This window comes from Erpetoichthys calabaricus, chromosome 14 (assembly GCF_900747795.2).
Source record: "Erpetoichthys calabaricus chromosome 14, fErpCal1.3, whole genome shotgun sequence".
In the NCBI taxonomy this organism is placed as follows: Eukaryota; Metazoa; Chordata; class Cladistia; order Polypteriformes; family Polypteridae; genus Erpetoichthys; species Erpetoichthys calabaricus.
The window spans coordinates 26030973-26050032 of record NC_041407.2 but is presented as its reverse complement, the minus strand read 5'-3'; the positions used below and the strand labels follow the sequence as shown (position 1 = coordinate 26050032).

At 38.8% G+C, this 19060-nt stretch overlaps 1 protein-coding gene across 1 annotated transcript in view; it reads right to left on the bottom strand.

Moving 5' to 3' along the window:
- Window positions 1–1379: 1379 nt before the first annotated feature.
- srp68 (signal recognition particle 68) overlaps window positions 1380–19060 on the bottom strand; it is a 28433-nt gene continuing 10752 nt past the window's right edge. The window contains exons 4-16 of the mRNA XM_028818962.2: window positions 14548–14743; window positions 11017–11099; window positions 6679–6788; window positions 5732–5811; window positions 5497–5637; window positions 4525–4623; window positions 4335–4399; window positions 4095–4248; window positions 2588–2682; window positions 2357–2480; window positions 2073–2148; window positions 1855–1907; window positions 1380–1762 (exon numbers count right to left, since the gene is read on the bottom strand). Of these exons, the coding sequence (XP_028674795.2) occupies window positions 1535–1762; window positions 1855–1907; window positions 2073–2148; window positions 2357–2480; window positions 2588–2682; window positions 4095–4248; window positions 4335–4399; window positions 4525–4623; window positions 5497–5637; window positions 5732–5811; window positions 6679–6788; window positions 11017–11099; window positions 14548–14743 (1504 nt within the window). The 3' untranslated portion in view covers window positions 1380–1534. The remainder of the gene's footprint in view (window positions 1763–1854; window positions 1908–2072; window positions 2149–2356; window positions 2481–2587; window positions 2683–4094; window positions 4249–4334; window positions 4400–4524; window positions 4624–5496; window positions 5638–5731; window positions 5812–6678; window positions 6789–11016; window positions 11100–14547; window positions 14744–19060) is intronic.

Genomic DNA, 19060 nt, shown 5'->3' with positions numbered 1-19060 from the left:
AAAGTGTCAAATCCATCCATTCATCCATTTTCCAACCCGCTGAATCCGAACACAGGGTCACGGGGGTCTGCTGGAGCCAATCCCAGCCAACACAGGGCACAAGGCAGGAACCAATCCCAGGCAGGGTGCCAACCCACTGCAGAAGTGTCTTTTTTTTATTTTTAAATTTACATAAGCATGACTCCCCAAATCCTGCCATCAGGTGGTGAAATTCTCCTGCTTCAAACACAAAGCATTTCCACAGATGAGTTCAGCGGTTTTCCTTCTCTTGACCTGTGTGGATGCAGTGCTGTATCATCACCGTTACCACTGTGAGCCCTTTTTGTTTGTAGTTTTTACTCGCGTTTTCTTCAGGCATTACTGTGACATCCACTTACAATCACGTGTTGAGTGCAGTACTGACTTTCACTCGGGACTTGCTACTGATACTATAGAAAAGCGAGTATCATTGTGTTTTCAGAACTTTTGTATTGGTTTGGGTACCAAAGTATCGGATTCTTGTTTCATCCCTAATGCTGATAATACAAATTATCCCAATCCATATTAACTATAGTATCACTGCATTACTAAATCATTAGAAAACTAGCTCACATACATACAAATGAAAGATTTAGCAGATGCTAGGGCCGTTAGCTGCACTGAACAAATCAAGTCAACTGGTGTGGTGGCATAGATGGGTATGATTCATACCAACTTCAATTTAAAATTTCAAATGTAACCAAACCTTCCATCTATCCAATGATTAACCTGGCAAGACAGTTCAGGTACTATTTCTCTTTAGCGTAACTGTCTTGTATTCATGTAATCCGATTCATGGTCAAGAGGCACAGTAAGAATATTGGGTTCAAGACAGCAACCACCTCTGCTTCATTCCATCTAAGTGCTCAATAATGCACATAACCACACTCACAAAGTCAGTTTTATATCACCAAATACCTTAAACACATCTCTGGAGTTATTACAGAAACAAGCGTCACAATACAGTTTATTTAGCATCAAGAGTGTTTTCCTCGACGCATCCAGAGATCAAATGTCCCGAACTTTAAACCCATACGCATCATATTTTCACTCCCCTTTTAAAAAGTGACAACTTATTGCATTCTAATTACAACAGAAGGCAGGAAACTGGGTAAAGATCAGGACAAATATAGCAATTTGGATATGGAAAGAAAACCTTCTGGCCACCATTCTGAGCGGTCCTTACAAAGGAATGCGTCGAAAACATCTCGCACAGCCATTTGTTTCTCACTCTCTCCATCATTAGAAATGGTTAAGTGAACCGTTTTGAGGTTAACTAGACAGTGAAATCAATCAAACACACAGCAGCCCCAAGTGTAGGCTATGTACACAAATGTAAGTTTCTGGTCCAAAGAACTAGAAAGGTTAAATGTGGTTTAATTTTCCATGTCTGGTAATTCATGATGGCAAAAACTGGATAGGAAAAGAATCAGCACTGCACTCAGTCCAAAGAAATAAGTGTTCCAGTGCACAAGAGCTGCTCTATCATCCTTGGAGGTCAAAGGCCACTGGGGTTTTAGCTTCCAAAGCCAAAGAAGCCCTTGATGAAGCCAGTTACTCCACCCTTTCCTTTTTGTTCCACCTTGTCATCAAGTGGTGGAAAGGTGACATGATTCAAGGCCAGATCAAAAAAGAGCGGTTTACAGGGAACAGGCTGAAAGTCTGGTGGAAATGGCACAAGATTAGGTTGTTTCCCCAGTAGGGTGGGGTCCAGGCGGAACACATCCAGACGGTCACACAGGGGCTGTGGGGAAGTGAGAAGTAATGTTGACTCAGGTAAACATAACCCTTCTTCTAAGATCCCAAGCTCAGACAATGCCAAGAACAGGACTTTACCTTTGTGTCTTTAACCTGTGTCAGCAACGGCACCTCAGCAGCATCATCAGTGTCTTTATATAAATAAATTAAAAAAAAAACACAACACCACACACATCAAACATCATATTGAGGGGAAAAAAAAAACATTAAAATTTGTATAGAAAGCCTTCAGAGCCAAATACGTCACTAGAAGGTAATCATGACTACCAAACTTGGGATTTTCAACAAATTCTCACCCAGAATGGCAGCAGCTTGTAAAGAGTATTTCTCGGCATTCACTTTAGATATGAGCTCCTGTACATCTGGAAGGTCCTACAGATACAGAAGAGAAATAAAAAAAAAATAGAGACAGAGATCTTGACCAAGGAGAATAGAAAAGGAAGTGAGTGAACCATGTTTTAAAAAGTGAAAGAAATCTGGAGCAGGAAGGGAAGAAAAAGAAATGTGGTAATATTTTAAAAAGTAGCAGACATCTGGAATCAGACTGGATAGAAAAGGAAGCAAAGGAAAAAGGATTTACCTTGAGAGTGCTGTCTGAAGCGGAGGCCTGAACTTCCTGGGCATACTTTAGAACTCGCTCATACAAAACCAGTGCTTCACTCCACTTCTTCACCATTACATAGGATTGAGCAATGAAAAAGCACCTAGAGAACGACACAGCCTTGTGTTGGTTACATTTACCTGGTCACCACTGCCCCTTATATTATCACACCAACCATCTAAGACAAGGCTGCTGCTTGGGATAACCTACCGACAAGCCTTGTACACCAGAATTTTGAGTGATACTTCTTTCTGAAAATTTTGATCATCCTCCACTCCCAAGAGCTGCGGCAACTCAGCAAGGCTCTGATGAGAGAACACAAGTCAGATGTAAGGAAAAGGACACAGTGCCTTGCAAAAGAGTTCAGTCCCCTTGAAAGTCATCAACACTGTCTGGATTTCAAGAGCCATACTGTATAAAAGTACTTACTGGAGGAATATCTGTGACAACCTAAGTGTTCTAATAATCTGTCAAATGTATACTGCTAAAAAACAAGAACTGGAAAATGCTGCTTGCACAAATATTCAAACCCTTTAAGTGTGGCAAAGTGTTCCCAAACAAGACACATCTGCCTCTCATTTGGACAGAAGAGTCTTTTCCAGCAGTGACAAATTAGAATAAAAGGTATAAATTTCTGGATCTCTCTCTCTCTCAAGTAGAAGGAGTATCACACCACCTAGTCGCTGTGTAAAATAGGTCACCCATCAAACCTTCCCAAGCAAGACAGACTTAACGCTGCCAGCCAAGAGACCCTGCTGAAGTCAGTTGAGAAACTCACCCTTTGGGAGAAGGTTCATCTTAAAGCAAGAGAATGGTCCCAAGCACAAGGCCAAGGTGACAATGGAGTAGCTCAAAAACAAATAAATGACTGAACAAACAAATGAATACTCTCTTACAGTGGCCTGCAAGGTCTTGATCTCAACACCACTGAGATTATATAGCACTCTTTGAAAACTGCAGTCTAAGAGGTACCATCTGTAGGAAATCAGCAAAAAAAAATGGGACAATATCACTGCTGGGCAGTGTGCAAAGCTGGCTCAGACTTACTCAAAAGACTTAAGGCTGTTATTGTGGCAAAGGGAGGTCCGACTAAAACACTGATGTGAAGGGTTTAAATACTCCCACAAGCAGTGCTTTTATATTCTTTTGACCAGTGCTTCTTAAACTACTGTATTTTCTTCGAAGATCCCATAAACCAAAAGAAATATCCTCATGAAGCCCCCCGCCCTTCCCTTCCAAGTAGATTAATCAAAGAAAAACAATTTTAATAATTTCAGAGTGACAATCGGCCTGGGGTACCTCTTGGTATAAAACCAATCCCGTCCGAATAGGGCTTTAAACACACAGACTCACTTTTTTTTCCAGAGACTAAGCTCAAATTTTAGCAAACTGAAAAACTAAAGGACACTTTTCTCCACAAAAAAGCAAGAGAATCAGAGAGAGGAAAAAAGGGGACACTACTAGGAAATGAGATTTCAGGGTAGCCTTCTTGAAACCCAAGGTCCTCATATCTCACAAGACTATCACTTTCAGCTCCTAGAACTTTCAAATCAAATAACTTATTCCATGGGCCCACATTTTGAAAAGCACTGCTTTTGACAATTTATTTAATTTGGCTTTAAAAACAAAATATCTTTGAAATGCAGAGAATATTAAAGACCTTCAAGGGGACCAATTACCTTTCCAAGGCACTGTACCACAATACCTTTGGACATACCTGCAGTATGATGTCATACAGGCGGATTAAGTCCTGGGGCCGAGGGCCTCGTTTATTTTCATCCTGCTGTGGCTCCTGCAGTTTGGTTTGCAGCACCCTTGCCATGCTCTCGTAACGTTTAACAACAGTCCCCAGCTTGATGTAGGTCAGATAGCTACAGACAAGACAAAAAAAAATAAAATTATGTGGACTCCACTTTCTCATGGCTATTGTGACACAGTGTAAGAAGTTAAAACATACCTATGAAGGTATTGCAAGTTAGACACCTTCCCTGTGTCATTGTCAGATGCCCTCTCTCGCAGTTTCTGTAAGCCAAAAATGATGATTATGGGTCAGTGGAGAAGTCAGCAGCATGCCATTATTCTCTATGGACATGTTACCACCCCAGAACACAGCAGCATATATAAGCATTGTCCATTTCATTACACACCGATTCTGCCTTCAGCTCTTCGCGTACAGTCTGGATGGTGTCTCTGCATTCGCTAAGCAGAGACTCATACAGGCGCTCCTTGGTCTCCTCGTTGGCAGCCTGTTAGACAAAAAACAATCAGGTTCATTCATAGTCTTTGTTCTACTCTGCTAATCACTCAGGAATCAAGTCGGGGTCACAATCATGTTGCATGTTCAGGTTCTTAATGGCCTCCAGCAACCCTGTGCAATATGAATAGTGGTGGGGGTGGGGGTTTGGGGAGTCACAGGAATCTCTGCCAGTATGCAGACAGTTAGGGCTATGCTGCATGGTAACCACAGTGGGTGAAAAGCTCAGAAATTGAAGCTGCTCACTAGGCAGTCGCACACATTCCACACATTTTTCTTTAATTAAGTGCACCGAGGCCCACCAGACACATACAAAGAATCCCACCCAACGGGTTTGGATGGGATTCTATCACTGGTTATTGACATTACTCAGAGAGACGGCTGCCACTGTATGGTTGCAAGAAATAGGTGTGGCATGCAACAACGCCCTGCTCATACACTAGGGCAACCGGTCTGCGTAGCCCAAGTGGGAGGGGCAGAATTCCATGCCAGGGCTGTCATCCATATAGTGACAAGGCTACTGCAGGAGGGTGTGGTAGACTGGCATGCATGTATGCATGCAACTGCGCCCACCTAACCTGACGCTTTATGGGATCTATATGACTAACTGAGGTAAAAGATCTGCAAGGACCACACCACACATGCACAACAGTGTCATGTAATTTTCATGCAAGGCCAGACAGGAACAGAAACAAGAATCACAGCACCACTAGCTTAGGTAAACACATATCACATTAAAATTCATTGCACAATTTTTAAAAACCAGGACAAGGTAACAACAAAAGTAAACAGCATCCAACTTAGACACCACTCAGAACCCAAATTCCAACACCTTTGTGCCAGCATCAGTTAGGATACGTCTTACCTGAGCAATAGCAGCTTCATTGTCACTGAGACCCAAAAGGAAGATCCTCACTTTATCAATCTTGACTGGAATGGTGCGGCCTCTCCACTCCACCTCACTCATAGTGGCAGCCTGCTTTGCACGAGTCTGCGCAATCAGTATCTGCCAGATACAGTTTAGAGAAATCAATTTATTTTCAGTAATGATGGAGAAAAAGAGCCTTGAATTCCTATCAAGTATCTGGCAGCAAACAGACCTCAAGTTTTTCTGCAATGCCCACACTCCCTACAGCACTCAGCCTCATCTGCTTCAAATCATTGATAGCATTTTGATCACCTACAAAATGAACAGACAGAAATATTTTGCATAAATATCTCTAAATGTAGGCATAGACACTGACAAGTTTTCAGCCCAAAAATGTTTATTGGGACAGTGGTGTGTCTGTGGGCTGTTAAGCACGAAGCCAGTACTGAGGAAAGCAGTTCTTGAGGTGGACAGCATTCACAGCAACTGACCAACATGCTGCAGGAGAGCTAGAAATTCTCCACTGCACAATGGAAATTAAGATTCCAATATTTTAATGATGACTCTTCAGTAAATACTGTATTGATGTCCTCAAAGGTCAAGGTCCTCCTTGTCATGTCTGGCTCTTTGACTTTTATTCTTCACAGGATGCTGCAACAACTTACTATGTCACAATTTTTCATCTTAGAGTAGCAGTGATACTAAGTGCTTCCCCAGAAGGCACCAACGAAACATAGCCTATGATGCTCCCTTTAACAAATGGGGAATCTGTGCAAAATTTGCTAAAATTAAATGGTGTGAATTTGTATACCATACAAGCACATATTGAGCTCTGTATATTAGATTTTCATGTACTTGTATTACATTTAAAGCTACCTCATTATTATTGTTGTTAATTAATATTTACTAATTAACTTTTATGGCAATCCCAGATGATGCTCATTGTGCAAGGTATTACATAAAATCCAACACAAGCCCCATGATGGACCAGTTCCCTGACAGAAACTGCTTCTCTTCATATACATTATCCCTACAGCAAATCCTGACCAGAATAAAATGAGTTTAAAATGTGAATTTCCCCCTGGGATTAATAAAGTATCTATCTATCTAAAAGACAGACTGATAAAAAAAAAAAAAAAAAAAAAAGTCTATGATGCCCTGTGATTAAATCACTCTTACCAATGTTATAGGCACAGTAACGAATGTTTGGAGAGATCTCTTCTACACGTTGCCTATACAAGGAAGCCTGTTCCTCTGTAAAGGCACTTGCCAGCTTCTCATAGATTGTCCTAAAACAGAAAGGGGCAATCATATTAAGTGCTTAGTTTAGGTTTCTATCACATTTATAATTAGAAAACCATCTTGGGATGTTCCAATCACTACTTTTACTACCCCAGATAAGAAGCATTTACCAGAACCCAAACCGATTTCCTCAGATTTACACATTCAGTTAGACCCTTTAATAGTCCAAAAGGGGTGGAATAAATATATGCTGTGCATTTATAAAGAACACCAACTCTCAAAGAAGATCACTTTAATCACCAATACTCCATCATACTGCCCGTCTTCTTTTAATATAATTAAATTAAAAAAAGGGCTAACCTAAGAAAATGTTCTGATAAACATCTGAGCAAGAACATTTTTGTTAAAGCTTCCGAGCTTCTTATGATCAGCTCACTTACATAAACATTAGTGCAATATAAAGGAGAACGTCAGGTTTTAGGCTTTATTCTCACATACGCCAGTCAAAACAATTACTGAGCAATATACTGAAAATCTTTGAACCAGCTTTACTTATGCACTAGAGAATTTACTGGTAAACTTCAAGGATAGTTTGCATTAGGTTTATAAAAATATCAATTGTAACTTCTTAATTTTGTTTTTCATACTTATTTTTCATGGCATTGATTCTACAAACTATATTTCAAATGCACTACCAGTTCGCTCAGGCTTTTGACAATTGAGCATTATAGGCTATACCAATGGGCATGGCTAGAGATGTAGCCTTATTTCCACCCTCTTACTGGTGTAAATAAGATGCCAACTTCCGTAGCACCGCAGTCATCATCTGATCGCTTAACTGGTAAAAAGGGCAGCTATGTGGTGTCTAGAAAATACTTCAGCGTTGTGCCAAATGAGGATGGAAAACCACAAGATATAAGAATTGTTACCACACAATACCAACTAAAGGGGCAAACACAACTAATTTAGCCAAAAACGTAAATGACCAACATGCAAGTCAATACTAAGAATTTGTATCTTATTTCTGAATTAAAGCCTGTAAACTGTTGCATTTGAAGTAGAGATGTGATGTTAATTTCTTTCAACAGGTTAAAAGTGTTTTGTAGTCAGATGTTTAATGCATTAAATAGGGCCCTATGATTTCTGAGATGCGTAAAACACAATCACAGAATGAATGCATTAAAATGGATTTTAGATATAAAAATGGAAATATGCGGAATTTAGAGACTGAAGGGGTGACTGTTACAATATTTCCCAATAAATTAGGCGATTGAATAATCTGTAGTTCTATCATTCAGATACTATTTTCTACTTTGTTGTTTTTCAAGTGAACTCAATTCTTTGTAGAAATTCAGTCATGCCTCTCTGTTTGTGCGTGTGTTTCTGTATGTTTTCTCGTTAAAGGAACACGAATTACCTAGCTGAACAAGACAGAAATGTCGAAGTGAGCAATATCAGATACCCTAATTATGTCAATAAAACTAAGAAACACGAGCTTAACTGCAAAATTGAGGCCACAACAATATCCCGGCGACTTTTACGAATCTGGACAACTTTGCCATCATACCATAGACTGGACACAAAAAGATACTTTCAATGACCACGTCAAATCTAAAACACATCTCAAGAACAAGGAGAAATTAAGATCAAAAAGTGTTTCCTTTCAGGTCACAATTGAGGAAACGACAACATCATCAGATGCAAGACACCAGTTTGTGGAGGACTTTGTGGCCATGTGAGAGTCAAGACATACCGCTCGAAAAAATGATGAAGATGCACCCTTTCTTTATTAAGCATTGTAATCAAGGAGGCGCGCTGCCATAGGATGACCAGTCTTCGTCAAACTCATTTGCCATATGTCTTTGAACAACATGTGGACGCCGTTCTTCAACATATATTGTACTGCCACAAGTCTTTCATAGTTGATGAAACCACTGATAGCCGAGACCACATAGTTCTCAACAAAGTGAAAGGGGAGTAAACATTTGGCTGTATGGTAATTCTTTTATGTAGGCAGTTCTAATTGTAAAGGAAATTATATTTAGCCGGTACTAACAGTCTTTCCCGTATAAAAATGTTATTAGTGAATGGCACTGGTTGTTAACGGGTTCTCTTTTAAAAATTAACAATGTTGTTTCGGGATTTAATAAATGTTTTGCTTTGTATTTATTTTAAGATATGCAGTAGATGAAGCTACAGATGTAATGATGCACATTTTCAATCAGTAAACCTTTTAAGGTTTAAGAATCATTACAAATAATTTACATAAGTAAAATTAAAGGTACTGAAGACCAGTACTTTTTGACAGATGTTATCTTTATGGAGAGCTGCAACTTTTCCACCTTTTCACAGGCAGCATTTCAGTTCCTTCACAACAACCAGCTGAATCTTAATGACATTTTAGCAATGGTTACAGACAATGCATCCTACTGCCTGAAAGCATACCAGTACATTGTAAAAGGGGTTAATGCCTAACAGTGTACATTCAGCCTGCTTTGTTTAATGTCATCAGTTTGGAGGAAGAGACCTGGCAACACTACAAATACTTTAGTGTGGTTAAAAACTGCCATCTTCAAGAAGCCTGCCAGGAACCCCCCAAGGCAGGAAACACCAGGTGGAATAGCCAGTTCAATTCAGTATGGTACCTCACTGAACATATTCACCTCTACAAAAAGTTCTTTCTGGCTGAGAACACCAACTCCGGCTGTAACAAATATCCTAGACCCTAAAAGTAAAGCTAATCTTCATCTCAGAAGGATGCATCAAACTAATAACAGCTATTACAATTCTGAGGGCACTCGCTGTCCTAATCTGGGCATCTGGGCTCCTACCTGATGAATGGAATTGCAAATTAAGGTTCAGTTGTGCTAGTGTGCTGTTTCATTAAAAGGAATGTAAAGTGCCATTTCATTATTGTTTGTTTTGTTTTAGCTGTTGCTATTTACAGTAGTTATAAAAAAAATCAGAATCAAGGAAAAATAAAATGGTGAAAACCGTAAACCAAAAAAAGATTTCATAGGGCCCGCCATTATTTTTACCTGCGAGTCAGTTTTATTCTGCGCTGTTCATTCAGGGAAACACTCTTTAGCACAATGGCTCTGTCACACCCTTGATTTTTAAACCCTGGCTGTGAAGAGTGCTACTATAGTGCATTACTTTATGTGCAATTTAATAATTTATAATTTTTTTGCAAAATTGTAACATTTACTATATATAATTCAACATGCTAAAACTTTTCAGTGCTTGATTGCATAAACATTGGCATTACTCCTATGCTTGCTCGCATATTTTGTATATTACAGTAGAAACTGAATTGCGGAGCGGTGATTAAGTGAAAGTTGATTTGGCTGGTTGAGAGGATCTGCATGAATGCAGCAAGGTTTTGCATTTTCCTTAGAGATGCATCACAAAAAGCACTGCTCAGTATAGCAATGATAGTGATTTGATGAATGTGAAAAAACTGTTGACCAAAATTAAACGTTAACTGTTATTGTTCACAGCTTTACTCTTAGGTTTTACAAATGATTGCACTACTTAAAAGTATGTGCATTTAATAGAATTTCAATTATTTGTTTTCATCAATGTAAAGATTTAATGCATACAGACTTAAGTTATATAAAGTAACTAAATCAAATGCATTTAAGTAAATTGATTAGATATCAAAAATGGTACTGAATTTCAGTACTTAGTACTGTATTGAAGTTTGAAATTTTAGTACTGCGACAACCCTATGTGTATGAAGCAGATTATCATCCATCCAGTTTCCAACCCGCTGAATCCAAACACAGGGTCACGGGGGTCTGCTGGAGCCAATCCCAGCCAGCACAAGGCAGGGAACCAATCCCGGGCAGGGTGCCAACCCACCGCAGAGCAGATTATCAATACCAACATAATTCAACAAATCTTGAAAGCAAGCCTTAAAAACAACATAAAATAAGTAATTTGACAAATGAAAGTAGACAGTTCAGTTCATTAAGCTTGTATGTTTAGCTAATACCTATGTCCCAAGGATAAGAAACCCTATTTTCTCTGCGAAAAAAGCAAAATGACACTCTAGTTGCATCTCTGAGATTTAATCATCCACAAATCAAGGCCTACCTATGCTTCATTTTATAATGCAATACCATCACGTGCCATACTTCTGCTGAGCTAACTTGAAAAGCTGATATCCAGGTTTTAACCATTTGCATGTGAACAAGAATATATATAGGGAACAGCCATCCATAAGTGGTGCGCTAAATATCAAGAGGATCATGGGGAATTCTGCATACTTACTTGCACTTATTGAAGGCCTCCATGGCAGATTTCCATTCTTGCATCTCAAACTGTAGCATCCCAGTTAGGTAAGATGTATATGCCTGTCAGAAAGTAATAGGAGGCAGCCAGTCACCAACTTTAAAGGAATTCCACACATTGACCCAACCCCTTCTAAAATGTTGGTAATGGAGGCCACTCTCTCCTTTGATTTCTAAAGTACATAAGTTTGTACAAAATGTAATCTCTAGTCTGAGTGAAAGATCAGCTTTGGGAAATAAAAGATGGTTTTAGCCAACACCAGCTGTTCTCATCCCTAGACAATCAATGCCTTTAACTGGTGACACTGCATTGATCAATCAGTCCAGCGTTTACAGGAGTGCACCCTGCAACAGATTGCTTTCCTTTCATGGTTGTTTTCTGCATTGTGTTTAATGCTGCCAGTCCCAGTGACTCTGTATTGGATTAGATGTGTTCAACAAAATGACAAGATGCAAGTACAGTGGAACCTCGGTTCACGATCGTCTCAGTACACGTACAAATCGGTTTACGACCAAAAAGTTCGCCAAACTTTTGCCTTTGTTCACGACCACACACTCGGTATACGAACAAGCTAGTTTCCCTTTCGGTTTGTACATGTTCAGTCTCTCCCTGTGCATTTCCTGTGCAGCGAGCAAGAGAGAGAGAGAGAGAGCCAGCGACACACACACACACACACACACAGGCAGCGCTAGAGAGAGCGCACACACACACACAGGCAGCTCCAGAGAGAGAGCCACGCACACACACAGGCAGCGCCAGAGAGAGACAGACAGACGCACACACACAGGCAGCGCGAGCGAGAGAGAGGGCTGGACTCCTAAGGTAGAGAAGGCAGTTAAAGAATGCACTGGGCTTGATTTTGTTTTCACTTCTGTTTACAGCGATCGGTTCGTAGTGTGCATTGTTGCAATGTTACTTTTCTTGGTGGTTTATTAAATTACGAATTTTTTTCAAATGTTCATTTTTTTCCCTGTGCTTAAAACTCATTAAAAAAAAGTGTTTTTAGCGAGCGGTTGGTAGCGCTTAAGCGCAAACAATTGCAGTGTTAGTTTTCTCTGTTCAAGGTTTTCTCAGTGTTATTCAATGTTTTTACATTTAGTTTACTATTACGCTGTGCATTCTATGGTTTAATTAACTATATTTGTGCTGAAAAACTTAAAAAAAATATATATATTTACATACAGGTCGTATGGTCTGGAATGGATTAATTGTATTTACATACAATCCTATGGGGGAAATTGCTTTGGTTCACGACTAAATCAGTTTACGACCAGAGTTTTGGAACGAATTATGGTCATGAACCGAGGTTCCACTGTAATTGCTAACCACTGTGAGTGCACATATACTGTAGAAGTTCTGGAATTAAAAGGATAGAATGTGCAGGTACTATAATATTTACACATACCAACAGCATAAGGATACCCTGGTTAAGCATAAGGTATTAATTTAGGCTAACTGTAGAAAAATAACATTATCTGAGGCCAGGGTCATGACAGGTAAAGACAACACACACCAAACAAGAAGTAGTACTTCAGAGATACTATGAGCATGGTTAGTACGTTTTTAAATAGTATACTGTAATCTCTTCACTGTATGAAATGTCAAGTTGGCTAGAGGGTGCAAGATCAAGGTCCTTTGCATTCCCATATTAGGATTACTGTCCTGCACACATTGTACATCTAAATGTAAGGCTGAACACTAGGACTTATATGTGGTACTGATATTTTCAGTCATATCTCATCTGGTTTTTTTTTTAATCTAATCCAAGCATAAAATGATCATGCATCCAGAAACAAATCAAAAATGTTAATAAATAAGTGATAATATTTTATAAACATGTCTTATGTATTCATTTATTATCGAATTTAAGCAAGAAGATTTCTTCAATTTTGTTGCTTTATTGTTTGCAGAGTTTACTCTTCATATTCTGGGTCTACAGGTGATCTCACGATCAGCAGTTTGTCTAAATGGGGTACGTTTCAGTAAGAAACTTAGCATTAGTGACACGGAGATGCAATGGTTAGTGCTGCAGCCTCACAGCTCCTGAATCCTGGAATCAAATTTCAGTTTATTTTTAATAAATTTGCACAAATGTCTACAACTCTGTTTTTGCATTGACATTCTGGAGTTTTGAGTGTTGCTTGAGGAGGTAAAAAAAAAAAAAAGATTTTTTGCATTAGGCTGCAACTGCAAGTACGTATCAGGAGCTGAATGACGAGTATGAGGAACACTGACAAGTGGGTAGGGACATACTTGGCGGGTAGTCAAGTAAGCTTTCAAAATAAAAATTTGTCACACATGAAGTTGTCAACATAAATGTTTGTCATGAATACTCTGAAGTTTTCACAACTTATGCTACACATACTGGGGGGTAAAATATACAATTTCAACAGAACTGAAGAATACAGAGTAAGAAGAGTCGAGCCAAGTTCGTAAAACACAGGCCTAGACCAAGAACAGCCAACCTAAGACCCACACCAAGATCTTTAATTACACCACACCCCCAGATTGAATTTTACAAACACCAGCTTGGAGATTTCCAATTAAACTGGACAATAAAGTTGAGTCTACCAGAAAGGATTGAGAGGTGCACGTTATAGCAAACCTTATCTTGTGAAAGCAACCCCTTCTCTCTTGTTTGGGGACTGCAGTGTCTCTGACTGCAAGGTTCTATAACGCATAATGCACACAGCAGAAAAGATCACTGGTGCCTCTCTACCCTCCACTGAAGACATTTCTATTGAGAGGCATACTCACAAAGCCCACGGCATTGTGAAGGATCTCTCCCATTCTTCCCACAGTCTCTTTGACCTACATACATCTGGCAGAAGGTATTGTAGCATTCAAAGCACTTCTGCCAGGCTCTGCAACAGCATCTACCCTTTGACAGTCTGGACTCTGAACTCTGTGCTGTCCACCTCCCCTCAGATCTGCTTCTAGTGGATGATCCTAATGATATACCATACTTTTACATCTGTTACCATTGTGTCTTACTGCTGTTATCCGTCTATAATTCTCAAATTATTCAATCTATTATTTAATTAATCCATTAGTTTAGAGTAGTATTGATTTAGTATGGCAATAAAGTCACTTGAACTCATAAAATAGAATTATCTGCGTCATGATTGATTTGTGGTGTTAATGTAGTTGTTTAAAGTCTCTTATGCAATTCTTCACTCCTGTCACATAGGCACTTTGGTGACAAACAAAAAAAAAAAGAAAAAAAAAACCATGACCAATCAGATATTAAGAAGCCATTTGGGAAAATTCCCCTCCTACTCGAAACTGTAGTTCCTTCTACTCAACATTCAGCTCCTGGCTACAGTGATACCCTTCTCTAAGGTTGCAACATAAATTGTGAAAGAGGAAAAAAAAAAGTCATCATTCCTGATAGTATTCTATAGAATGCAAGGCCAAAACCCATAAACACGTTATAAAAAAAAAAAAAGAGCAATCAATCAAATACCATCCAGACACCATACAATAGTGACAGACAAGTTTGATACCAACCTGACCCTCCAGCTTAGTTTTGGCATCCACACGCTGACTCTCGCACAAGCGCTCCAGTTCCTCACCATGCTTAACAGCTTTTCTCAAGCGTGACAGCAGGTGGAAGCGTTTTCGGGGCTCAGTGTTGGCCTCTTGTTTCAGCTGCATAGCGTAACTCCAAGCACGCTCTGCATCCATCAGCACCAACAGCAGGTACCTGAAAAAGATTGTCACTGAATTAACCCAATCACTCAAATGGACAATCTGTATCACACATTTTGAAGAAATGGACAGCATAAGGATGTAAAAATATTTTTTAAAAGTGTCTCTATATACAACTGGTATAAACAAATTTAAAGATCAAAGTTAGTAACGCTTTTTACATCAGTGTAAATCCATGAGATCATTCAGTTGCCCTGCACACAGGTAACATGTCAATAGTCCTCTTCAGAGACTACCCCAAGAAGGTACTGAAAAGATTTTTTAAACAATGTCAATAATCAACTAGGTATACCACAAACTCACAACCTTGTATAATCCCTGCAAAATTGCCAGCTCTCCTCATGCATAAAAAAATGTGCTAATGTGAATGTAAGAAAACCAATTCTAAGACTGACTTACAGTAAGTCTATATTCACACTAACAGACAGACAGACAGACAGACAGACAGATAGATAGAGATACTTTATTAATCCCAATGGGAAATTCACAATAGGATAGGATACACGTTTAAGCTAAATTTGTAATTTGAATTCTACCAGATTAAACCTCCATTTGTATATGGTATTTCTGGTTTTATATTACAGTAGGTGGACAAAGTAATAGAAATGTAGCCCAATACTGCTCGTTTTAGTCATTTTTTGTTGTACATTAGCCACTATGATTAAGTTTACATCTTAATTTTTGTCATTTAAAAAAGTAAGTAATTTTTTACCTCATCATTAGGCCCCACGGAAACCAGAGGAAAAAAACAAATACGTAAGTAACCGGACAATATGCAAGTAACCTGTGGAGCATTTGAGGGGGAGTTGTTTGAGAACAATACTTGATCATCATATGTTTGTTTGGCACTTCTTTTACAACACACTGAGAAATACACAACCAGGAATTCTTCAAAAGGGTTGTGAAATTTCATGGACCAAAGTATTCACACAGTAAGTGGTATGTCCCGTGTGACACCTACATTTTGCATAGCTTGCACTCCCTCAGCTACATTTCATGTCCCAGAGTTTAATTCTCTAGTAAGATACAAATATTTTACCTTCACGTGTGATTTCCAAAGAAACCAAACAGGAATTAATTTTTGGGTACAGGGGTGTAAACCTTTGACAATTTTAAATTTTGCTGCAAGCTATGGAGAAGACGAGATGTGTGTTGCTTTAACAACCCAAGTGAATAAGCACATGCCATCTAGCAGTAAGGTCACAACAGTGAGGTGCTTTCATTCACTCCCCAAAATCTCACATGTGTGCCCCAAGCACAACTATACAATTAAAATGTGAGGGGCAACCTTTAAAGCACTCTTAGGAGTGATAACTATCAACTTGTCTCTAGCACTGACCAAGTGCCCATTACAGACATTATTATACACTAAGGTGGTGGCATAGTATTCTGCTTTACTGTGCAAACTCACACCTACTCTCTGGCTAAAGTCCAACAGATTTACAGTTTTGCAAGTAACGCACAGGCAGATGCAGAGCTTTTTATACGCAAATTAACCAATGAGAATCAGTTTAGTGAAGCTGATTAACAGTGGAGATTTTTCGGTTTTACATTTTCTTATTACACCAGCGCAAAAATAAGTTGTATTTAGCTCACTTAGATACCATTTCACATGTCATTGTAAAATATAAAGTATGATATATTGCTTATAAAAGATATGAAACTTACACCTAGCCACAAAGGTGAAGCTGGCATTTAAAACACATTAAGCTACAAGGAGCCCATTTTTTAATATTCATTTACTTCTAAAGTGCAAAGAAAGAATACCTTATTGATGAAACACATCATACTCATGACAGACTACTGCTTAGTATATTATGTTTTAACAGATAGAAAAAGAACTATAGCGCAAACCAGTATTGAAATTATTTAATATTATCAATGTCAACAACACATATCTGTTGAAAACACATTTCTTTCATTATTCATATACATTTTTCAAACAAAGACCAATATTTTTAAGCCAGCTACCATGAGCTCCCACACAAAAAGAATCTAGATTCCATGAATGAGTAAGATAATAAAATGCTTGCTTTCACAATTTTTTGATTTTAAGATTAGTTCTCACTTTTTTCAGAAGAGACGAGGAATGTTTAAAAGAGACTACTTCAAAGACAAAGTAAATTTGTGATGTAATTGTTTAATAAACTGTGCAATCTTGCTTTTCAGAAATCTAACCCGCATTGATGGGAGTTAATTTAACATAAAAATCTGCATCAGTATAGGGGTTCCCATACAACTATGATTAATCTGCCATCATAAGTCTGTACTGAAACATTTAATGCACCAAAAAATGCCAAAAAGTACTAGGGACTTTTCCCATAGAGATCTGAATTCAGAAACATCAATCACAAAACTGAAAATGGTCCTTGATGGGTTGCAAGTTCACTGCAGAGCACTTGAATGCACATATCAGCACTCATTCACACTGGACAAATCAGAAAAAGCCTAATTTACAACTAATTTTTATGCACAACCTGCCTAATAAAACAAAAATTCACTAAAAACATTGTTTGAGAAATCCTCAAAAGAAGAAGGAAAAAAACACCTGCAAAATCTTACATTTTCATCCAGTTTGCCACAAGATCATCTTTCGCCCCAAAAGCACCCAAACTACAAGCTTTTGATGAGTCAATTTCTCATAACAAATATGTAAACCACACTGTAAGGTGTAAGGTCTCTCTTCTGGATCGTTACCTTGTCATGGTAAGGGGGCTTGTGTATCTCCATGAAGCCATGAGCTATTTCATGAGGGCCAACCAAGACGGGTGGGTTATGGCAGAGAGGTCAGACTAAACACGGTCCAATGGAGAAGGAACTGGCAACCCACTCCAGTATTTTTGCCAAGAAAATCCTATCGACAGAAATGACCAAAGACTTATCAACGGGGCACTGGAAGATGAGCCCCTCAGGTCTAAAAGTGCCCAACAAGCTACTGGGGAAGAACAATGGACGAGTACGAGTAGTGGTAGAGCTAATAATGCTTTTGGATCAAAGCCGAGAGGATGTCCATCTGCTGAGGTGCTTGAGCATGTTGAAAGCAAAATGCTAGGTTTTAAACAACAATATATTATTGGAACTTGGAATGTAAGATCTATGAATCAGGGCAAACTGGATGTAGTCAAAAATGAGAAGACTAAACATCGACATCTTAGGAATCAGTGAACTAAAAATCGACTTTGAGTGGTTATTTTACATCAGATGACCACCAGAACTTCTACAGTGGTCTTGAGAGTTAAAGAAGAAATGGAATAGACATCATCACTAATAAGAGGGTATCCACATCAGTACTTGGTTGCTGTCCAAAAAAATGACACACTGATCTCACTCCGACTGCAAGGCAAGCCATTCAACATTACATATTGATCCAGGTTTATGCTCCCACAACTGATGCAGATGAGGTAGAAGTTTTACAATTCTACAATGAATTGCAACATCTTCTGGACACGATACCCAAGAAAGATATCACATACAGTATACATCATAGATGATTGGAATGCTAAAGTAGGCAGCCAAAAAACCCATGGAACAACAGGTAATATTGGTCTTGGGAAAAGAAATGAAGCTGGTCAAAAACTGGTAGAATTTTGACGAGATAACTCATTGATCATTATAAACACCCTCTTCCAACAACACAAGAGAAGACTTTATACATGGACATCACGCATTCATGCCTGAAGAAGTATGGACAGATATTCACGATATTGTTCAAAATGCAGCAGCAAACACCACTCCAAAAAGAAAGATGACAAAGAAGGCTAAGTGCTTGTCCAGTGAGGCTTTAAAAATTGCTGAAGAAAGGAAGTTAGTGAAAGCAAAAGGAGAGAGAGAAAATTTTTTCTCGCTAAATGCAGATTTACAGAGAATAGCACACATAGATAAGGAGACATACCTGAACCAACAGTGCAAGGAAGTGGAAAAGGACAAGAGATCTTTTTAAGAAGATTGGAATTATTAAGGGAACCTTCTGTGCAAGAATGAGAGTGGTGAAAGACAAGAGATGGAAGAGAACTGACAGAAGCAGAAGATATTAAGAAAAGGGGGAGATAATATACAGAACAATTATACTGTAAAAGAATTACCTAGATATTACTGGGACATTTGATATGACCACTGAACAAGAACCAGACATCCTGAAGAGTGAAGTTGAATAGGCCTTAGAAAGCCTTGCAAATAAAGCGTCAGGAAGTAATGGAATCCCAGCTGAATGGTTTAAAATTCTGCATGGTGAGGCTGTTGAAGTGCAATATGTCAGATAATATGGAAAACACAAGAGTTGCCGCGGGAATGGAAAAGGTCAGTTTTTATTCCA